The sequence below is a fragment of the Hermetia illucens genome, chromosome 3 (genome assembly GCF_905115235.1).
Source record: "Hermetia illucens chromosome 3, iHerIll2.2.curated.20191125, whole genome shotgun sequence".
In the NCBI taxonomy this organism is placed as follows: domain Eukaryota; kingdom Metazoa; phylum Arthropoda; class Insecta; order Diptera; family Stratiomyidae; genus Hermetia; species Hermetia illucens.
The window spans coordinates 129,578,620-129,603,447 of NC_051851.1; the positions used below are offsets into that span (position 1 = coordinate 129,578,620).

The following is a 24,828-nucleotide window of genomic DNA, read 5'->3' on the forward strand; positions in this document are numbered from 1 at the left end:
TGCAAGCGACTGACGGTTTTGTACGAATCATTGCGATTAGCAATTATGGGGAGTACAAAATAAAAGTTTGCTTACAGTCACTGGTCATGGTGCTTATGAATCGTTTCTCTTTGATAGAGAGACTTTTTCATAGGTATGTTTAACAATCAAATGAAAACGAGCCTGAATTGTAGAAAAGAAAGAAAATCTAACAACTATAATGACTAATCTGGTTTGACAAGACATCAGACAACCATCATTAGTGCCCGAAGACGACCTAGAGGAAAGAGCTATTCCAAAACCTAAAAGAAATTAGCTAAGTTGACCGTGAAGATCTGCCCCTTCAAACATAGGGACATCCTCCAGAATAATGGCCGGAGGGTATCAAGGAAGGGAAAGTGATTACCTTCCAGAAGTCCCTGGATCTACGGGCCTTCGCGGCTATGTGCTGAAAGGTATTGCATCACGAACTTCTGTGGAGTATCTTCCCTTACCTTTATATGAAAAGGCTATCTGCTCCCTCCAGATTTAGGAAAACTTAACATGTGATGATAAATTCTTGATGGAATGCAGAGGTGGTCGGCTATATGTTGTGTCTTTCCGTCCTCACTTTGTTCACTAACTCCAAATGAGGAAGATTGAATTTTTTGCAATCCTCTTTTGGTTGTTATTATTATCTAATTCTGTGCAATGGGGAGCAACTCGATTGTTGTTTCTTCGTTAACAAGCACTGTAGGCGGGAGATTTTTTACACACAGACGAAACAAATTTTGAGGTTGGGGATGGTATTTTAGCCACCCGAGAGTTTTTTGGAGTTGCGAATAAGAAGCTGGCAATTTAGGGAGAGAGGAGTCCTCAAACTTCATTTATAGGAATAATAATAATAATCATTCGCGCAACAATCCAATTTGATCGAGGACACTAAATGTGTTAGACCACTTCACCGTTACGGTACACTACAGGATTATAGTACCATATAGGATTCCTATTTTTAAATTTAATTTCCTTCTTACTTGGTTTTTTGGAGTTCCTTTTGTTTTTTTTCGATTTCGACTGAAAACATGGCACATAATCGTGACTATTCTTCACGCCATCAGTGTCATCCTACCTCCACGTTTCTTTATAGTCAATGGAGCTCTGCTGAGCTTGATCTGCCAGCCCACCGCGATGATTGGTGGAGGCATGAGGCTACGAGGAGAAATCCTGTGGGTTGGGTTGTTCCTTCCACGCAAGATGCAAGACCGATAGACACATATGTCGCTTCACGGGTTGAAGGATTCAAACAGAAATACGTGCTCAGCTTATCAGGCATGACAACATCGGCCTGCTTCAAACTGTGACGCGCACATAATAGAATGACATGATGATGGGCGGAATAAAGAGTTTTTACAGACATGATGATAGACATACATACTGTGAATTTTTACAAACGTGACGACAGGTTCGGATCTGAGAAATTTCGCGAGCACAACAGATCCGGACTCGAAGACATGTATGTTTATGACGACGATGTCAGGCATGACCACCCAATACATTCTTAGCGAATCGTGTCTATACTATCATGGCATCCTGGGATCTGGTTTTTGATGGCACCTTAACCACTTGGAGGCCTTGGCCAACACAAACCCTCTAGTCATTACACAACATGTCAATAGAATTCCCTTTTGGTTCTGGAGGAATTACGTGACTTTTTGGAAAAGATTTCTCTCGCACCGCTCACTGTCTTCTTGCCCGTTTTGAAAACAGTACGAATTAGCGATATTTTTAAGCTGGAAATACCAATTATAAAACATTTTAAGTGACCTCGAGCATAAAAAAAATACGAATTATGAAGGGGTCTGAATGCATGATTTTTATATTACTTGTCGGGATTTTTTTGGGCCACCGAATTTGTACGAATAACCGGGGTCCCACTGTATTTGCGAAAGAGGAAACATCGAACCAAATGCAATTTACGATTAAACATAATTTTAGTATGAAGTTATGTTCTATTGAAGTTTACATTACGAACAGTATTCATTTCATAGGAAACAACCCAATAATTTCTTTAGTCCCTCATGAATATTCGAAGAAAATTGTCAGAAATGCTAGAGAATATTGCAGAGTGAGGAAATTACAATCGGTGGGTGAGCGCTGCACTGCATACTGAAAGATGGCCTCACATCCACCTTCCAATCCTTGTGATCGGAACTCTTCAAAATTTGCTCCTAAGAAGCTCATCATGGAAGAGCGGGCGGAGAACGACCAGTGCAGAATGTGTGGTTCGGCGTTAGACGTTGGACCATCTCATTTCTGGCTGCACTGTTATGACAACGGTGGAATACACCACCACACAGCATGATGTTGTATGTAAGGTGATCCATTAAAACTCTGAATACAAGCATGGGCTGATCACGACAACATGTCCGGTTTACCGATATGAACCGCAAGCACTACTTGATAGTTCTGTTTGCAGCATGTATTGGAACCGGCAAGTTCTAACTGATCCGCACATTCCACACAACAAGCCTGAAGTGCTGTTAGTTGACAAGACGAGTCGATCCGCGTGTATTATTGGTGTTGCTAATCCCCATAATAGCAACATTGTACGGAAATACGTGGAGAAGGAGGACTATGAGCCACTGGCTCGGGAAATCAAAGAAATTTGGCGTCTCAAGCGGGTGGTTGTAGTTCCCAAAATGTCCTGGGACTCTCACGTAGTCTGGTTCAAACCATGCAGAAGTATACCACTCTGCATACGTGCTCGATGTTGCGGGGAATTCTGGACGGATTCTCCCATCGACCTACCACCGGCCACTACCACGCGCCTTTATAATATAAGTAGATAGGATTGTCCGAGCCTATTAGGTTGCCGGTAAAATCCGGCATCTGCCGAAATAGTGACAATATTTAAATATAATAATAATAATCGTTGGCGCAGCAATCCTATTGGATCAGGGCCTCGAAGTGTGCTAGAGTACTTCATTCAAGACAACCCGTTATCTTCCACCCAGCCTTCTGACGATATTTTTCCTGTATTTCTGGATCTGTGATCGATATCTGTACGAAAAATCAGTAGTGCGGATATTCGATTTTTTTGGTTGAAAACTTGACATATTGCTCGTATAATACCTTCTGGATATGGGGTTGTTGTTATCCAACCATTTCCAGGTAAAACTTGTCATGCATCGAGTCATGTTGATTTCTCTGTAGCCACATTTTAGACTAAAAACAGGATTCTGAAACTGATCCAAGCTTTTGGATATAATTTCGGTTCAAATAAAACATATATTTCCAGGAGTAATAATTGTGTTCCGAATTTTTATTTTTATCATTTTTTTGTAGATTTTTTACTAGTTTTTCCTCTAATGAGAGATTTTTGTGTTTTCGATTTTTTGAAACTTTCCATACAGTTCCTTTTGCTAAAAATGTCATCAATGATGTTATAACAAAGTCAATGAAAAATTGAAAGCTACATACAATTGATCAATTAATGGTGGATGTAAAATGGAAAATATTTGTTTCCTACAATGGATAAAATTGGAAGAAAAGAAACATTCTAGAATCTAGTGTCCTTACATAAACATGACAACAAAAGTTTGCAGCATTTTCTGATGGTGGCCAAAATGCGGGTATTTCTAGGGTGATATTTATGGGTGAATCTTTAAAATGTATAGTTTGGATTCAATTTGGATCTTCGTTATTAAATAGTTTTGTTTCTTGTCTACACATTTTTATGGAAGTTATGTAATTACAAATAGTTTGTTAGAACATGAATAATGTAATGTGGGTTGGGATCTTTCAGTTTTATCGTGGATTTGGTTATTTGAACAAACATTTTTCCTACAACCATAAAAAAGTGAATAGTTACAATTTTTGCTTTCGTATTTTCATCTTATTGTTACTGACAGATTTATTTCTCATTTTCCTGCTTGCAACTACACTGTTTCACTTCGCCTTTTTTATACTTAAATTAAGTCTAATAAAATAATTAAATCTAAAAAACCAATTTTATAGATGGTTTGTCTGAAACTTGGAGCTTTTGCATCGTCAGTTTTCTTTTTATTTCCTAGAAAAATATTCTCTTAAAGTTTAAACAATAAGTTCTTCTTCAACACGAAATATTCAATTTTTCATTCGTTTTAAAGTATTTTTTTAAATTATGGCTAGTCAGTTGCCTACTAAACTTTAGGATCTCATTCGCACTGTTGAAGTTGCATGAAAGTGTTGAGTCCAGATGGAGATTGAAACAGTTAAACATCACAAAATTTGAAAATATTGGCGAGAGAGCGAGATATATTTGTCTAGAAACAGATACCACTTTCTGTTTTTGTTTGCCATTTGATAAAAAAGGTTTCACATATTACATATAAAAGTTTTAAAGTTAGGAAATAATAAAATTATAATAAAAACTATTATATTTAACACATATACATTTAAACTTAAAAATTTTGGTTTTTCTTTCATTTTTTGAAGAGCTTTAAAATAGGGGAAACAGCAGGGATAGGAACGAAATCTTTAAAAAATTGAATATTACGAGAGTTTAAACTTTTTAGTGCTAGGCTGATCACACTCAGCACTATCAGCATCTAGTCAATCAAGAACTAATTTCTTTGCTTGTTCCCAGGCAAAACCATCTCGTCCGAAATGTCCGTAAGTACTTGTTTTCTGGTAAATTGGCTGGCGAAGGTTCAGATCCCTGTAAGAAAACAAAACCGGCAAATGTTAGAAATATCTTCGTTTGGTAACAAATGTGGTCGAAAGTGTGTGGTTTACTATTCAGTTAACGTTTTCTACATGCATCGCTTTCTGTGTAGCAAATAATAAACATCGTTCATCATTTAATTTCACAGACTTTTGATAGGACAAACAAAATAAAAGAAATTTATACGTACTTGACAATCTTGCCCGGTCTCAGGTCGAAGTTCTTTTTCACAATATCCAACAATTCCTTTTGTGGCCTCTTAGACGTACCATAATCGAACACAGTAATTGATAGCGGCTCTGGAACTCCGATGGCATATGACAATTGGACTAGACAACGTTTACATAAACCACTCTTGACAAGTGACTTGGCCACCCATCTGGCTGCATATGCTGCTGAACGATCGACCTTTGTGAAATCCTTGCCAGAAAATGCACCACCACCATGTGCGCCCCATCCTCCGTATGTGTCGACAATGATTTTACGACCAGTTAAACCAGCATCGCCCATAGGTCCGCCAATGATGAACAGTCCGCACGGGTTGATGTGAATGATTGTTTGATCGTCCAGATATTGTGGCGGGATAACTTCCTTAATTACTTTATTCATTACTTCGCTACGAAGATCGTCAAGTGCGATTTTTTCAGAATGCTGTACTGATACTACAATGGTATGAACACGTTGTGGAACGCATGAGCCTTGATCAAATAAATATTCGCATGTAACCTGGAATCAATGCGGGGAAGAAAGTTATTAGTGAGAGCTATAATAATGTTTTTTATTTGATATTAATGTTTAGTTTTCTCAGTTAGGTGATTCGTTTCATTATTCACTCAATGTAGCAAATAATCTTCTGAAAAGAAGCATCATTGATAACGAATTTTACTTTACTAAAACGCTCTAAACTCAGATTTTGTTAATTGATAAAAGGATCGCCTAATTTATCATTTGCAGTATCTAAAGATTTACATCCAAGTGGATTACATAAAATTAAACCAAAGGTAGTGAAAAAAAATAAAAAGTAATTTTTGAGGTCGATATTTTCTTTATTATAATGCAACAGTGGTAACGATACGGCCTTAAGGGTTGTGATAAAGTTAAAACATGAAATTCTGTTTTGAAGTCAACGCTACAAAAATAGAGGCTCCATCAGATATGGTTCAGTCCGATTGAGAGAGGAAGGGGCCAGTAGATGGGGTCAACTTCACCTGAACTAATTGCATTTACAATTAAGATGGGAAGATGGGAGATTTAAAATTCACAAATGCACTCAAATTCACTCCCTGCTTGTGAGCAGGGGCCAGGGAGCGAATATAACGCGCTAGCGCTTTAGCACCGCGGCAAATCTCGGAAAATGGAACTTTGCGTGCACCGCGGTAAAAGGGAATTTGTTATTGCGATAATCAGGCAGAAGCTGTCGCAAAAACCTATTATTTCGCTACGGTATACCACATTATGAAAGAACTTGCAGGAGATAACAAGTCTTATCATTCACGACGACGAGCAGTTTAAGAGATAAACGCATCATTTCTCCACGATTCTCAACCGTATAACATCTAGTCAAGTTCCATCTTTTGTGCATGAAAGGGGGGCTAGTCATCGTGATATGCGGATACAGAATACTTCTCCAAACAAAAGTGAAATCATCTCGGCCATCAATGGGTCTTTGCAGAACTGCCTGAATTATTGGATTCCCATAATTGAGTGAGTGGAAGGAGATAATTGTCGACATTGCGGAAGAAAGGCAACTGCCTTGAGTGCGACAATTAGATATTTGCGTTGCAAACATAACACTTAGAATTATCCTCCAACATATTAAAGAAAATCTCGAAAGCTTGATCAATAGAGAGCAGGCTGGATTCCACTCTGATTCCTCCTGCGCTGCCCATATCAATGAGCTTCGGAGGAGGAAAACGACACGGCATCTTTCCTAAAACACCCCAATAATGGAACTTCTATCTGCATTAATGCGCAGAATATCGTGGGGGTCGATGTCGTTTTTGCTAAGAGTGGCAGCGACCCGACGCAATAACAGTGCTAGATTTGCCTTTGCTGCTTTGTTTAGAATCTAGAATGACACTTGAACAAAAAGATCAAGTTGACTTTATCCAGCGCTAATATTCTCTCTGTGCTGTTATATGGGAACAATACATGGAAAGTAACCGTTACTGTTACTCAAAGACTTCAAACCTTTCTGAACCCATATCTCCACCGTGTCTTGGTGTATGGACCAGGTGTCGGTAGATGTGGTAATTAGACTGCGGTACTGGTAGCGTATATATTTCACACCTTAAGAAAGAGCACCAACTCCATTGCTACCTATGCAATGTAATGGAATCCATTATAACAGACTGACCGATGAATAGGGCGAAGTACATTTTATCGAACCGTCGTCGATGGCGCGTAGGCCATTTTTAAAAAAATACTGATCGATCGTCACGTAAGAATAAAAAAACAATTTCGTATAAGCCTTCTGATGATATCGTCAAACTCAGTCGGGTTCCGCAATTGGCAAAGGAAGTTTGGAAACTTTGAAATAGGTTTCTTAAAGCAAAAGGCCTCTCCCAACCGTTTGATAACGATAGCAAACCCAACTATACATATCCGAGAAAGTATTCTGTTGTAAAACATGGAAGAAGGAAAAATTGATAGACCAGTAGCTTACTCTCAATTCAAATTTCAATCTGGATGGTCTTGAAGATTTTATAACCTACTACCATGATTGACAAGCAGGATGGCACTCTCAGCGAGGAATTGCAAAAAGTACACAGTTTGAATCCTAAATTACAAGAAAATATAATTCCAATCTAATTTAAGTTTTTTTGAATGTTGAGCAATGTTGAATATTTCTTTGGAAATCCTCCCACTTAGTAGAGACTTTAGCAATTTGTCATCACAGTTTTAAGTAAAAAAGCAGTCTGATTACTCTCTCCCAAAAGTACCAAAATGCAAATTTTATAGTGAATCAGACGCGCTAGTATGTTGCCAATTGGTTAAAAAAGTGCCTGCTACAGTCGTCGTATAGTGAGGATGGTGTTTCCTATGAAAAGTGTCGTGATAACGCATTAACAATCAAGACGTAGTGGTTCATCGGACAACGATATTTGATCAAGTTTTGTATTAAACTTCGAAAGTTAATTATTGACCTGATGGAGATCGTTACTTAAGAGACAGGCCGTAAACTGTGGTTCATTGCATTTTGATAGAAAATTTACAGATAAAGAACAGGTGCGTCAGAGCGCTCTGAAAATGTTGATCGTCAACTAGAGGGAATCTCCTTTATTCAATTGTTGCGAGGTGATAGAATATACCTACTGTTATTCACCCCTTGTGGGGCATAGCGCGCCGGCCACAGCTACGTGCCAATCCACGTGGTTCGCTAAAATGCGCTTCACCTCCTTCCAGGACTTCTCGGGATGTTCGCACTCCTCTCCTACTGTTTTGCGCCAAGTGCTCTTCTTCGGCCATCTTGGGGGAGAGGGTTGGGTTGTGTTCCACTGCATGTCACAAGCAGCATTGAAATTGTCGCCTCTCTTTAATGTGTGACCTACCCACCGCCACTTCTGCCTTCTGGTCAAATCGCTCATTAATACAGATAGAGGGTATGCGATCACCCCGTCAGACTGAGAACCTTGGTTTTGTTTGTGTTTATCTTCAGTCCAGTGCCATTTTGCGTGAAGCGAAGATCTAAATTTCGCGCAATGTGCTAAGATAAATGTTGTGTGGTCTATTCAGAAGGATCCATTATGACTCACAGCTTGTTTGTCTTGTAAGGACAAACAGGGCCGAAAATTTCTGACCAGGAACGGCATAAATGCGTCGTACAATTTACCACCGGAATTCTTTTTCCAAGAATAAAAAGGGTATTGAAGTGTCGCTATCACAGGACGTTGGAGGAAATCATAGGAGCTTTGATGACTTGCCCCAAGTAGTTCCTGTCGACACCTTCCTGAGAGCTTATAGGCAGTACGACATTATTCTCAAGCATTATTTTTCAAGTCAATGAAACTCTTCTTATGAATGTTTCGGAATGTTGGGACAAACCCTCTAGTTATGTGTCGGGGAATATATGTGGTCCGATACGTTCAATAGAAAGTGGAGGGTAGTTCACTCAAATTGAATTGAAATATGCATGAAAAACTCCTTCTTCCATTGAAATATTAGGTTGAACAATCGAACCCCTTACTCCATGATTCTTCCTTATAATAAACGTACAAACAAAATATTTGAAAGAAACCTGAAAAACCCTTTGGAACCTCGGGATTAGCTTCTATTATAAAAAAAGACACGAACCTGTTCAATTAAGGGGGTCATCCCGTTTGTCGGCCTATAAGAGTGTTAAACAGGTGAAATTTCGCATGCCAGGTTTACCTCGATCGCCGTAAAAAAGCACGTATTTATTGGTTCGAATAACGTTCGAATGATTTCGGTAAAACTATAAGAATTGGAGCCAAAGCTTTACTTGTGTTTCTTCAAGAAACCTAAGGTTTATGGACTAGATATAGCAAATTAATGGTCTGTTCAGATTTTATGGTTAGAAATCGCATTCTAATTTTTAAATGCGTTTTTCTCGAACCTGCATGTTTAAAATCGGTTGCCACCGTAGCCCAAAATCTATCCAACGAAAATTCTTAGAAATTTTCACGACTTATTCAGAACATATTTCTACGGTCCGCAAACTAGGATAATTTCGATTCATTCAGTAATTTTTTTATCCATTAAAGAAGCCTTGAAAAAACAACAAAATTCACAAAAAAAAAGTTTAACAAGGCTTTAAAAATTTATCAGGGCTTTGGTAAATTGTAAAAGGATGTTTCTTTCGATAAAATACACAACCAACCATGGTTTACCGTGAAAACATTCAAAAATAACACGGGTGATCATGAATACTGCAAGGACGATATTTTAGATTGGTGTAATACTCGATATTAATCCAAACAAAGTAATTTAGTCTGCACTACTCAATTCTTTTTTTTCTTCCAAGGGCACGACTATCCGAAGTATACCGTAGATAATACACATTGCATCTGATTTCAAATGTTTTTATAGTTCCATATTCTTAATTTGAATAATAGCTGTAAACTATTACTTACTTGAGTTTTAGAATCAGGACGTGCCCACCAGAACACTCCCTCTCGTCTTAATTCCGCTATTTTTTGGTTCAATTTGTGCGCTAAAGCTACCGTAAGTGGCATACATTCTTCTGTTTCATCTGTTGCGTAGCCAAACATAATACCCTGAATTGATAAAAACAAATGTCAACAACAGAAACCAATAATTAAATTCATATTGCACGTGAATAAATAATAAGACTAAAAAATAACAAAGCATTATAAAAAAACAAAAATCAAACTAGCAAAATAAACTAAGAAGCGTACATAGTAAAATGATGCATTTTGTTAATTAGCAACGAATTTTATTTGATGGAGGGTGAGCATGCATTTGGTGACTACTTCTAAGCTTCCAGTGCCAGATTAATATTAAAACCAAAGTTTCAAATTATGGGAATTATTCGGCAGAATTAGCATTTGGTGAACGGGGACAAGTGATTATTAAATACTAATTAATTTAGAATTTATTTAAATAACGAAAAATTAAATTGTTACGGTTTCTCAAGGCTAGCCGCAGTTAGTGCTAATTATGCCGATTCCCCATGAGCACTTTGATAAAATACCATGCAACTAAAAACAATGCAACAGTAAGCGAAAATCATGCAAGCATGATATCCAGTCCGTAGAATTCATAAAATAATTTCATATCTTCAAATTACTTAGAATTTACAGCTGAATATCATCCAGGCTTAATCTGCAAAAAAATTCACAAATCAACAAGAAAGAAACGGGAACACTTGGTAGTAATAAAATCGCAAGTTAATCGAGATTAGCTACGAAAATTCGAAAAACAATTGCAAGATAATACAGAACAGATATGAAGCCTCCACAATAGATCAGGAAAACAATTAAAGGAAGAAGAAAGCAGCATAGAGAAGGGATATAAGTTTTCATTCATCTTCTCCTGACCTGATCGCCAGCACCGATTTCCTCTTCTGGACGATTTATATGAACTCCGGCTGCAATATCGGAGGATTGTTGATCCAGTGCTAATAGTACGTTGCATGTTTTGTAGTCGAAGCCTTTAAAATAATAAGAATTTTTTGTTGAAGGTTCTTTAATATTTTCACATTTCATATATTTGATTAAATAATGCTTTTGGAGTGATTTTGGAAGAAAAGTTTCCCACTAAACGTTTGTAAGCCGTCTTCCCGTTAAGTACAGATAATTGTCCCTCGGAATATTAAATGATATTTACTATAAATCCCTTAAACTAATATTCGGTCCGTCTTTGTTGCTGCAGGGGATGAATTCAGTTTAAATGAAATAAAGTTATCATCAAAGTTGTAAAAACTGTAGAAACCATTAGTATTCAACATATTTATCAATCTAATGGAAAATATCCCAAATAACGTAGACCATTAACTATAAAGTAATGATGGATTTCATTGACATAAAATTGAAATTTTCAAATAAATGAAACTATATGGAAATTAGAAAATTGATACATGTTCTACTTGCACCTGTGCTCTACGAACTTGAAATAAATTAATAAAAAGATGGGAATCAATTCATTGGTAGAGTCGTTTTCAGGGATGGGATCTGTTTAAGTTCAAATTAAGCAAAACTAAGGAAACAGAATACAATAGTGACAGAAGAGGATTGTATCGACATTTGTACTCCATTCATTTTTTCGTTGGAAACGTTGTGTATGAAAAGAATTGAATTGCTGTATGAAAAAGAGGAAGCTAAAAATTATTTTCTGTAAATAATATAATTTTATATTCCTTGAAGCATGATTTCGTAAGGAGAGCTTTATTTAAATATGAACTGATTTTCGCAAATTTCCATTATCTTAACATATGCTCTAAAACTAATTTATTACTAGCTTTCGTATCATGCATGAAAAGCGTGTATTACCACCATCATTTATTTTTCTGAAGGATAAGAACTCGCTCGACTATTTGCTCATGCGTATGTATTTTCCCCAAATGAAAATAATCCTCGATATTTGAATCTAGGTCTATGATAACGGCATTCACATGACGTACATTACAATCATGTTCAAAATAGTCCCCATTAGGTGAACTTCGATTGAATAAAAGAAGATGAAGACTCGTGAAAAGACCATGAAAACAAGTAGGAATGTTTCGGGACGATACAACATTGTGTAAAAAGGCATGAATGATTTTATAGTTTCTGGATTCTTTACACTTTACTGAACTTTGTAATTTTCAGTAAAATTAGACAGTAGGCAAGAGATAAGTAATTAGCAAGACTTTGAATCGGGATACCATCAATTGTTAATGCAAATTTATCATCAGAATCCAAAAAAAACAAAAGCATTCTCTAAACTGGGCACCAAATCGTAAGAAAATATCTCGCTGTGTGAGTACAATCAGATTAATCGTAGCAGAAAATAGGGAAATTATCTTTTCCTTCTTTAAAGAAAATGTCACCAAACTAAAAATGGAATGCAACTTAAAATCACCATAATTCACATGAATTCACTTTTATATGAGAATTTTTTAGTTTTCATTAAACAATTTTGGAAATTATAAGATAAAGGATATCAATCAAAAATACATATAAAATCATAAAAGAATTTAGGATTGTCTAAGTACCTGATCACCTGCACCAAGATCATGTTCTTCTCGATTAACATGTACCCCACTTGCAATATTGGCCGATTGTTGTTCAATTGCAATCAGAAGGTTTGCCGTTTTCCAATCGAAGCCTTTTTATTTATAGAAAATTTCGGATGACCGCAGTTAACATATCAGATACCCACGAAAGTGATTTTTATTTCAATTCGGATTTTTCAAATTGGAATTTTTCGGATATTTGAAAATACAGTAAAATCGCAGTGTACAGGGGATAAACAAGAGGGGGACATAGAAGAAAAATAAAAAGAAACAAACGAAATTTCATTGATTTATAGATTTCCAATGCGTTTTCCTTTCGTTGAGGAATATATATTCTCAAAAGGATGATATCCATAATGTATCGAGGACATGAACCTACCTTTTGACGAGTCATCATAGCCAATGTGTTTGATGGTTTCACGAACAACTTTTTGATAATCGATAACTGCTTTTGATGTGATTTCTCCGCACAATAAAATCATTCCGGTCTTGGCAACGGTTTCTGAAAATAAAAATAAACAATTTTAGTAAAAATTTGAACAAATATAATGAATATAAATTGATAGCATAATTGGTTGAGTCTTGCAATGAAACAGAAGAAAATCCTGACAAAATAACTGGAATTATCTTAAATCCACAATTAACAGAGTTCTTGTATTAATGGACATGAGTCAAGATGATATAGATAACAATAAATGTTCAAGTTTTGCCCTGATTTAGTAGACATGATGGATTACTATGAATTTCACCTGCTCAAGACTCCTCTAAGGAGTATAAATTGTGAAAGTTCGTTGGAAATAATGGGATTCCTAGTGAAATGTGTTGTTTTGAACTCAAATAGATGATCGGCCAATTTCCAAAATAACTTGATTTTGAGAAATTATATTCGGAAAGACAAAGAAATTAAACAGCACGTAGGATAATCTCAGCAACAAAAAAAAACTTATAAAGGATTTCGCTTATGCCTAGCTCCAAAAAATATCAAATAGTTAATTGTATTTCAAATCAATTTGTTTTAAATTTATTTTGAATTGAAATTCGAAGTTACAGCAAATAAAAGAGCAGGCGGCATGTTGACGTGAATACAAAACGAAAACTTTAGTTGCCTTTTTTTCGAAACCATATTTTTTCAGCTATTGAGAAGCAGAACTAAACCTCTGTTGAACCAATCAGGCTAAAAAATTTTCATATTAGTCTACAAATCTAGTTCTGGTCTGAACCATGATTATGTGTTCTCGTTAATAATATTTTATTTTTACTTTGAATTTTCAAAGAAAAATAAACAAGATGTTTCAAAACTAATTTTTGCAACTCCGTTATTTTAATTTTTGGTAAGTGAAAGTTATAATCGTGGTTTAGACGATAAAGAAAACGTTTGAATTTTTAGTTTCAGATTACTACAGAAATGGAGATATGCTTCCTACCAGCCAACACCTTCCTGGGAGCCCTTGAACTATCTGACCTTTATCGGATTTCGCACTTCTTTCTTTTGCAACCAATATCAAAACTAACATCGGCATCGGCATCGGCAAATACTAATCGAAACCTTTCATTTGATTATATTCAGTGAAAAAAAATATTACAATCCCCTTTTGTCTCTATACATGCACCTCCCTTAAACAATGCTACTCATTGCGTGCGAGAGAATTCACAGTTCCCACCTTTTCACTAAAATTGGCATAAATAGGAGTAATCGTTTCTGAGACAGTAAACCGATTTTAATAAAAATTTTTTTCTAGAAATCATATTAAAGGCCCACAGTCAAGTTGATAGCAAATAAGGAATGCACAATTTTATTTCTATGATTAGGTATATAGTTTAAGATTTAATTATACGCCAACATTGTAGTGAATATATGAAGTTGTAAAACGTATTATTACGTAATCAGACCTTATTTTATTTATTACCCAATTTTATTATGAAAGAAAAAGAAATCAAACAATATTTAGACTTACTTTACCTGCACAATCTCAATAAAAAAAGATTACATTTGGAGAATCGCGTTATTTTGTAGACCCAACAAATTGCTAGATAGTTAATTGAGAGTCAAAGATTTAACGAGGAAGTAGCACAGTAAATCAAAAGCAAATGAAATTGGCGGCTCTAACCTCAAATATTGACCCGATAACGCTTGATCCAAATACATTTCATAAACACAGTCTGGCTAAATTGGTCTGTTAAATCATTTGAATGCTGTGTATATGTAGGACATCAGATGAACCCTGGTATAAATTAAAAAGCATTCAGAACAATAGTACCGATTATCATAAAATATTTTAGCAATTTTCTAAATTTTGAATGGTGGTGGTATCAACGTATCCCGAGGAATTAGCTGCTTCAATTCACAATAACTTCCAGGCCTTTTTGAAGAATTTAAAACAGCTGTAACGAATCTACGATTTTCGCGTCCTCATGAGACATTTGGAAACACCCCAAGGGGAACCAGATCGGTTCTTTAACTGTCAATCTAATTTTAAGATGGGTGTTTTGACAGATGGATTGGTTAGTCTTCCCCTCGTTCAGGAGACTTCGCACACTGTATCGCACTTCTACCGTTTTATCAGATTTCAACTTACTTTCCACCAAATTTCAATGCTATCACTAACCAGCTGGTTGTATTTGTGTTCTCGATTGAAGTCTATTTTGTCTTGTCTGGCTTAACATTCAACCATTAGTACAATCCAGACATCAGTGAATGGCGAGATAAGAATGAGCCGAGACCGAAAAACCACATACAGTGCCCGACAAAAAAATTTTCTCACTCAACGCCTTTACGATTCTACCTTTTTAATTACGTCTACACATTTGGTGTCGGTTTTGGGATTTGAAGTTAAATGTTTATTTTATAAAAGGATTGTGATACTCACATTTAGTTCACCAGTTCGCTCCGAGCTCTCGAAGCGAACGGTCATTAAGAGCAGAGCTGAACAAGAATCCAGAAGGAAGTATACGTTCTGGACAGTGGTGTCATTCACGTCCGAAAAAGGGTAACTATTATAAGAACATTAAATTAAAAGAATATTGTTACATTCCAGAGCTGCTGCGCACAACAGCAAATACGGGCTTGGGGACAGGATGTCCGCCAAGAGGTGTAAGATGATACACCCCGAGGAGATGTCATCGGAAGAAGAAGGCAGCTCCCCAGAGCTGCAAGCAATAAACGCGACCCTCCTCGAAAAAATCGAGGGGCTGAAGCTAGAAAAAGCCGCGATGGTCCAGCAGCTGGACTGTCAGCTAAAAATTATAAAGCGGCTAGAGGATCGCTTGGCATCCCTCGAAGGGAGGATGCCAATCGCAACGTCGGAGCAGCAGCAACGACAACATCATCGTGAACAACATCAACATGAACAACAACAACACGAGCAACAACTGAAGGAGCAACAACAGAAGGATCAACAACATCATCAAGATGGAGAGATGTGCGTCGTCATCCAAGAAGAGGAAGGCGACGAGTTTAACTTCGTCCAGCGGAGGAAAAAGAGAAACAGAGAAAAGGTGAGTGTAAGTAGAGTTAATGCCCCTCCGGCAAACCCTCAGGCACCCTCCCCCCAGGTTACCCGCCCAAAAAAGGCAAAAATTCCGCCCATCACTGGGTATAAAATTAATGTTCCTCAATTCTTGAGGATATTAAAAGAGAAAGGGTTAAAAGCAACCCTAAAAAATACGAGGGCCGATAGGACCCTCATTTTTGCTCAAAGTCTTGAGGATCATGCAGCGATCTTCAACCTTATTAAGGAAAAGGGACTGCATGCCACGACCAGTACCCCTCCGGCTTTAAGGACTCAGTCCTTGGTCATCCGTGGTCTTCATAGAGAGACTGAGCCGGCTGACATAATGCGCGAACTCAACGAAGAGTATCCGCACCTAAAATTGAAAAGTGTCTCAAATCTAGTCACACGAGCCGACAAACTGGCCCACAGCCTGAACCCGGCATCTCCTTTGAAGTCGCAATCAGGGCTGTTCATGGCTACTTTCGAGCCAGAACAAGATCTAAACGAAGCATTTAAGGTGAAATATATCCTTCACCAGAAAATTTCGCTTGAGAAAGTCAAGCCGTTTCAAGAAGTGCAGTGCTACAACTGCCAAAACTTCGGGCATATCGCCATCAATTGCTCCATCGTACACCGGTGCGTGAGGTGCACGAAAACCCATGTGCGAGGGGAATGCTCAAATCCCACCGCAGACAAACCAACTTGCTGCAATTGCGGCCAGGCCGGACACCCCGCCAACTATCGCGGATGCCCGGCATACAAGGACATGGTTGCCAGAAGGGAAGCTGGCAGGGCGAAAAAAAATGCCGAGACCATAAATGCCAAACAGGCGGTGACTCAGATGTCACAAAGCTTGGCCAAACCGGGCGTTTCTTACGCTCAAGCAGCTAGGAATACTCTCCCTAGAGCTGCAGCCCCCCAAACTCCTCTTACCCAAACAACTAGGAACACTATTCCTAGAACTACAGCCCCTCAAGTCCCTCAAGGCAATAAATTGGCCTTCCAAAACTTGGTCGAAACTATCGCGTCGGCCCAAACAAATGAACAGCGACAATTAGCCGCTATCCAACTTTTGATGAGTTTATGGAGTTAAAAGTCGTCACATTTAACTCCGCGTCCTTGGTCTCACACGCCCAACGTGCCACCGCACAAGAGTTGGTCGATTCCCTGAAAGCAGACTTCTTCTGTGTTTCAGAGACACATTTAAAAAGCAGGCACAACGTTAATTTTACCGGATATAACATTATCCGGGACGACACCAACAGCGGTTCCGCCCTTTTAGTCAGAAAAGACTATGCATTTGAGGAAGTCTCCATCAAAAACCTGCAGACCTGTTCCGCGGCAGCGGCCTTAGTTAAAACTAACGACAATAGACGCATCTTAATAGCTGCAGTCTACATAAAATGTAACTCTCCCCCTGAACAACTGGGCCAAGACTTACAAATCTTGAGCGATCTCCAGTCTAAATCTAAATACCTAATTTTTGGTGGGGACTTTAACTCACGGCACACTTCCTGGGGCGATTTGGCAAAAAACCGAAATGGGGTTGCCCTCGAAAAATGGATCCATAATCAAAGTCCATTAAACCAGCTTGAGATGATCTTGCCAGACACACCCACAAGGCCTGCAAGTCAGTCAATACTTGACTATTTTCTAATGTCCGCAGATGCCACTCTCACACTGCAGGTGTTAACGTGCAAAACTTTACCAGGGATGTCTGATCACTTCGCAGTTGAACTTATACTTTCCCTAAACTCTCAACTGCAAAAGCGAGTACCCAGCGCAATAAGATCATTCGCCCATACTAACTGGGATAAATTCAGGGCAGAATTGGCACCACAGCTAAATCTGAAAAAGATCACTGTCTCGCAAAATCTAACGGACAAAGAAATCGATGAGGCCATCATCTTGGCTACTGATGCCATCAACTCTGCTACACGCAGAAACACAAAGCTCCTCAAAATCGATGAGATTCAGTTCAATAAACTGCCGCACGAGATAATGAAACACCTGAAAGTCAGAAAAATCTGGCGCAGAAATCTCAAGCGAATCTTCCACAAAAATGGCAACAGAGCTAACACGGAATATAAAGTGTTAATTTCGCGGATTAACTGCCTTAGTACATTAATCCGTCAAATGGTGGAACAATTCCGTAGCAAGGAACTCACTCGCAAGCTAGCAGATGTGAAACCCGGATCTAATATGTTTGTACATATAAATAGGCTGACAGGCCGCAACAGATCCAAAAACTTCGTTCTTACCAAAAACAATGAAAACATCGGCAGTGACGCTAGGAAAGCTCAAATACTCGCGGAGTCATTCCTAAATCAACTAAACTCTCCTTCACCTAGTAACAACCGAGCCGTCAGTTCGATTGTAGACACGACAATCAAAGACTTTCTTCATGAGCATTCACTAAAATTAACTACCTTCTCCACCTTTAACCCATCCTGTAAACCAAATGACCCAAAAACCTTTTTGAGCTTATCACAGCTCGCAGCCATCACTAAAAGCCTTAACGGCAACAAATCAACTGGACCAGATGACATAGCAAATATTGTCATCAAAAACCTCCCTAGGGCATCAATGAAGTTCCTTCTTGCAGTCTTCAACAACTGCATCAATAATGGTTACTTTCCCACTACTTGGAAAGTAGCAAAGATAATCGCCATTAAAAAAAAAGGCGGCTCCCACGAACCACAAAACTTCAGGCCCGTCTCTCTCCTCTCCAACTTGGGCAAGCTCTTCGAAAAAGTATGGACAGTGGGATTAGTCCAACATTGCGATCGGAAAAACATTATTCCGAACCATCAATTCGGGTTCCGGACTAAGCACGGGACCCAACACGCACTAAGCTACCTTCACGATTCAGTGAGTAGCAGACTTAACGTCAATAACAAGCCCACAGTAGTGTGTGCATTAGACCTCGAAAAGGCATTTGATTCCGTGTGGGTCAACGGACTTATCTTCAAATTAATCAGCCTTGATTTCCCTATCCCGGTGATCAGACTTATAATAAGTTTCTTCGAAGATAGGCATTTTTACGTCAGCGTGAGAAATGATTATTCCGATCTCCTACCGGTCACTTCTGGAGTACCGCAGGGATCCATTTCAGGGCCTACACTCTACAACATTTTCACGGCCGACGCTCCAATCCCAGAGAGCGGCACAGAACTATTACAGTTCGCTGACGACACGCTTATCTTCTCGTCGAGCCTCCGACCCGGTAAGGCAGCTAATGCTATTGAGAAATACTTAACAGATCTCTGCAAGTACTACCAGACCTGGGGGATAAAAATCAACGAGGCTAAAACACAGGTTATTACTCTTCGGAGAAAATCCAGATACTTGGGATCTAGATCTATCCACAGAAAAGCTAAACGCTTAAAGCTACGCATCGGGAATACCGTAGTAAACAGTTCACAACAAATGAAATACCTGGGAATGCTATTTCATGAACACCTACGATTCGACCCCCACCTTAATCTTGTTCTCAGCAAAGCACGCGGTGCACTAAGTAAAATCTACTCTATTCTTCGTAAAAGAGTAGGACTTTGCACTAAATCTAAACTGACCCTATACAAAGTCCTCATAAGACCGATTCTTTGCTACGGAGCCCCTACATGGATCTCTTGCTCGACCAAAGCTATGAAGAAGTGCGAGTCCTTCGAGCGCAAAATTTTGAGACACTGCGTCGGCTTGTCGTACAATTGGAAAACCAAGAAGTGCGGCCGCAATGCCGAAGTGTACAGGCGAGCAAAAGTTAAACCTCTTCGAGAGTTCGCTCTCAACCTGTTAGAAAGATTCTTCGAAAGAACGGAGAATCACCCGAATCCACTCATGAGGCAACTTTATCTGGAGGGTAACTCCACCCCATTGGCCACATTCTTAAGGCCTTGCCAAATTGTGAGCTCTGCATTAAAACCCGCCATTGTCTCTCTCTTCGACACTCCTTGCCTGGTAGGGGTGCACAGAGGTTAAGCGCGAAATTGTGAGCGCTATAAAAACATTAGTTATAAGAATTAGATTTAAGTATTATTTATTAGATTAGATTAAGTCAGAATAAGTAAGTAAATAAGCCTTCTCGCGCTCTAGGTGCAGGCGCAGTTTTTTTCAAATATATGTCCAGTTTTTTTTAATCATGAATTGTCAAGATCTATGTGTAAAGTAAATACACAGTAAAAAGTAATGTCAGAGAAGGTCGGGCAGGCCAAACAATGTAATAGCCACCCGTTTTTTTTTTAAATATTTAATTATGACACATAAGCTACATTTAGGCTAGTAATAAGAAACAAACGATATGTATTTAATGTAAGTCACTGGTTTTTAAATAAATGATTTAAAAAAAAAAAAAAAAAAAACATTTAGTTCAGTATCAATTTATTTGGAGATTAGAAAGGAGCGAGAAAGAAGCCTCCAATTTTGTGTGAAAAAAATGTCAGGAAAGAAAAAGTTAAAGTTATTGAGAAAAAGGCGCGTATTCTTTTTTTATGGAACAAGGAAATGTGTCCGGATAGTGGAGTGATTAGAGCACAAGACTGTCGGTACGGAAGGTTGCGATCTCACTGATGGCAGTGGGATTTGTATCGTGATTTAACAGCGGATACCAGTCGACTCAACTGTGAATGAGTACCTGAGTCAAATCAGGGTAATAATCTCGGCGAGCGCAATGCTGACCACATTGCCTCCTGATCCAATATGCATTGTTGCGCCAACGATTATTATTATTAAGGGGATAGTAATAGAGAAATAGGGAGAAAAATCAATTGTTCTGAGGCAGGTGTTATATTGATTGATAACTAGATAGATTTTCAACTGCTCCTAAGTTACGCACTGAATTGCTAGAAAGTGAATTGGACATTGGAACGAGACTGGACTGCTGGGATCTGACAGTGCGTCCCAGGTGCGAAGAAAAGTGGGAAAATTTGAACCCCAATGTGTTATATGAAGTGCACGCCATTTTCCCTAAATAATGATGTGAGGATGTAAAGTTATTGGTCGTTTTTCGTTTCTCGGGAATGCTGTCAATGCAGAAAAGTACAAAACAGTTATCAAAGATTGCGTTGTTCCCACGATAGAAGCAATACATAGTGCCTAGGTGATAGTTTAGTCGGCAGTAGCTAGTGAGTATTCCCACTTTAATTCAGCGGCTCTTCTAGATTAAGTTTAGTGCTTGGGTTCCTATCCCCCCCCCCCCCCAGTATAATTCTCTCTTCATTTTCAATGTCGTAGCCATGAACTTGTTTCTGATTTCACAGAAAAGTTCTGCTTCGTGCTGAGGCGTCCCTGCTCCCTTCTTGGACAATTCGTCCGCAGCCTCATATAATCCAGAGTATTCCAAGCTCATTGTGTGAGTCGTGCGTGTTCAGTTTCCTAAAGCATGCCCATTCCAGTTTCGGGTTCAAATGATTTGATCCAACAGTCTTGATCGCCGCTTGGCTATTGGTCAGAAGCAATGTTCGGAACCCTATAGTTTCTTTGGAGATTGAAAGAGGCACATCTATGTCTATGCCTGCAATGTACTAGTGTGTTTACCCATTGGTTCAGAGTGAGTTTTCCTTGGATCAATCATCCTGGCGCTAGCTCCCTCTGCTGTGAGAGATCCGTTGGTGTACCAGGTAATTAGTTTCAATTTTCAAGGAAAAAGATAGCATAATCTGACAGAATTTATGAAATTCTAGAAATCATATTCATGCCACACAGTCAAGATGATAGCAAACATATGTAGTTTTGTGTTTATCATTATACAATTTAATTTATAATTGTATATTAACATTGTAGTGCACATATGAAGCTATAAAACGTATTGTTGTATAATGAGACCTTATTTTAATTACTGCTCATTATTAGTACGTGGTAAACACAATTTGTTGCTATTGCCTTTTTTTTTTAAAAAAAAAAGTAAATATTTATAAGATTAGCTTTAAAAGGGAACTTTCTCTTGTAGAATTGCTTCAAACTTTGGAAGCCTTCCATTGATTGAGCAGGTACTATTTTTGTGAACAATAGCCCTACAAGCCAAAACTCTAAAAATTATGCAAAACCGTGGGGTACTAAAATGGAAACTGAATTTGTGGAAAAAAACTTATCGCTCAAATTCAAATGAATTATTCTCGTAATGAATAGTGCTCTTGAAAATTAGATAAACTCATTTTCCTCATAAGGCCACTTACATACTCAACTCAAGAACTGAATAAGAATTGACTGCTTAGCATTATCCATAGGAGATATATAGTTACAATCACTTCAAGGGTATTTATTATTATTGATTTTTTCATGAAGTTTTAATTAGACTACTCCACTGTTGCTTCTTTGGTCAAGATATGATAATATTCTCTTTTTAAATGATATTATTAATATTTATTACATTTATTGTGTTAACGGAAAATTAAATTTATTGTGTACCTATCGAAATATACGAACTAGCTGAATAGGCTATGAGCTAAAAGATTAAGAATCGTTTGCACTGTGAACTAGTTCAAGGGATAAGTAGCTTTTCCAATGCTCCTTCGTGATAAACAAAATTTGAATATTTTTCAAATTAAAAACCAAAGGACAGGTAAATTTTTTTTGGAGGCAACGAATTATTTGCTGCGATTTTGCCATCTAGAAAGTACGGCAAACTACCCATAAATCATTTAGAGTAAGGAGCTCTGGTTATTATTATAGTGATTTTAATTCTATTCGAAAAAAATATTCAAAAATACAAGTTTCTATTTGACACGAAAATAAAGCTAGATTCTATTATTGTACAGATTTCGGTCACACATCTAGAAATGCCCAGCCGGAGGACTTGAATGGAACTACAAATTACCGCCTCATCTATCGTGTTAAAAACGCAATATCTTTCTTTTTACTAGCATAAGATTGTATTGTACAGTAAAAGCTTTGACCCTATGATGAGACGTAATAGACTCTGTTGACTGTCGACAACCGTGTGCGAATTTTATCGGCATACCTGTTATTGGTTATGACTTTCGTGCCTGGATAGGAAAAATTATCAACGATCTTAAAGTCGTAGTGTCCTATCAATATTGTTCTCATTTGGCCAGTACCATTTGATGCTGTTGATTCTTTGGTTTTTGGTACTGGCGTTGCCACCTGTACTTCGTCTTGCTTTTTTCCAGGGCCAACTTAACGAGGATGCGTGCCAGATCTTCTTATCTTAGAATCGTTGTTGATGTTGAATGCGCATTGATCAGGGTCAACTAGTCAGTCTTAGCAACCCGTAAACAAAAATTACAAGAGATTTGCAGGTGAAAACTAGCAAAACTAAGAATTGTGTCTCTAAACAGAGACGTATTTCAAAAACTTTTTAAAGGGTCTAAGGATAAGCGTAGTCTGATTTGCCTTCATTTGAAGAATATAATCTGTAGGAGACAGTTGTATGAAACAGCGAGACCTCGCCTGAACTTCCTGGATTCCTTTTAAAGACACCTTATTCCGTCAACTCTTCTTCCAACAACTGAGGTAAACGTTTAAAGAATTCTAATATTGATTTTTCGGCATGTTATATGATGCGTAAGGTTAAGAGGTGATTTGCTTAGTTACATGTTTCTGTTCTTGGCCGACAGAGTGTTCAAGAGTTTACGAAGATTAAGATTTTTAATTTGCCATAGAATACATTATATCAACGAAAAATGTTCTATTGAAGTTTACATATGATCACAATTGCATACCCAGCAATTTAAGATACTGTCCAGTTTACATTTTCCATCTGGAGTCATATTTCTATATTTCTCCTGTCGCTATTTTCATTGCCTTTGAGTAACTTAGATGCGCTATCTCTGTAGAAGTACTTCCAGATATTTCATAAATTTTTCCAGAGCTCTCTGGATTTGGTGGCCTAACATTTTCTAACTATACACTATGTGTAGCTTATAAGTAGAAATATATATAGAATTTCCCCCGACTGAATGTTGAAGACGCCTTCAATTGAAGTGAAAAACCCAAACTTACAATAAATAAAAAACAGACAAAACCAAATTTTCTAAAGATGAAAAATGCTTAAACTGCTTAAACATTGTTCGATTTTTCACAGAAGATGCACAATTGTAAACTCGATAGAAAATACTTCTTCAAAAGATTTAAACACTACTTTTTCTATATTTTGAAAGCCTACGAGCTATTTTTACCCCTAACGCGAGCCATCTTTGTTATGACCACGAAACTTTGACAAAATAAAACAGATGCGACATTCTTCTTTCTTTCACAAATTCTATTGATTTTGAGGAAATATGGATCAAAACATAGAGGTCATATGCCTCAGAAACTTTTAATTCCATTCAATAATAAGCGGAAATGGAATTAATATTAGCCGAACAAATAGGGAAGTAAATATAAATAGAAATTCCAGAAATAGCTAGGCTCTAATCATAAATACATTTACAAAATTTCAAAGTGAATGATATTCAGATCACATGTACGCACTCAATGTGATTCAACATGCTAAAAATAACATTACGCAAGATGGGGTCGGTAGTCTAGACAAAATGAATGACTCTAAACTCACTGATTATGAGTATTATGAGGTTGGGATCTCTATCTGATAAATACATGAGCACAAATCTACCACTTTCTTCTCTATATAAATTATACATGTAACATCAAACTGCGCTTTCAAGATGTAATTCACATAAATATCAACGTTCTCTCTCAAAAATTTCATATTATGATTTGAAGGTTGGCCAAGAAATTGCGTGAAACTGCACATCGCTAAATATTTTTAGATAATACTTATCTCGTATTAGAATGTAGGCAAATAAGAATACACTTCGCACACCGATTCAAGGGCAGGTAGCGTGAAATTTAAGAAAAAGTGTCGGTGCAATAATACAATCATGGCTTTCTAGTAGATAATATAAACTAAGTATGCAATTAGCAATGGACAATTATAATAGAAGGAAAACCTTAAATGTAAAGCTTCCTATAAAGGTGGAAAATTTAGAAAGTCCAGATATGGAAAATTTTCTTTGCGA

General features: G+C 37.7%; 1 protein-coding gene across 4 annotated transcripts in view; it reads right to left on the bottom strand.

Annotated features, from left to right (window-relative positions):
• Positions 1–3,249: 3,249 nt before the first annotated feature.
• The window catches only part of LOC119653134 (S-adenosylmethionine synthase), a 52,827-nt gene continuing 31,248 nt past the window's right edge, over positions 3,250–24,828 (bottom strand). For 2 of the 4 annotated variants that reach the window (XM_038057665.1, XM_038057663.1), the window contains exons 4-8: positions 12,739–12,861; positions 10,684–10,796; positions 9,757–9,900; positions 4,854–5,389; positions 3,250–4,657 (exon numbers count right to left, since the gene is read on the bottom strand). In XM_038057665.1, coding sequence (XP_037913593.1) covers positions 4,552–4,657; positions 4,854–5,389; positions 9,757–9,900; positions 10,684–10,796; positions 12,739–12,861 — 1,022 coding nt within the window. In that variant the 3' untranslated portion in view covers positions 3,250–4,551. Of the gene's footprint in view, positions 4,658–4,853; positions 5,390–9,756; positions 9,901–10,683; positions 10,870–12,338; positions 12,452–12,738; positions 12,862–24,828 lie in introns of all 4 variants that reach the window. The other 2 variants (XM_038057666.1, XM_038057664.1) reach the window with 2 other exon arrangements.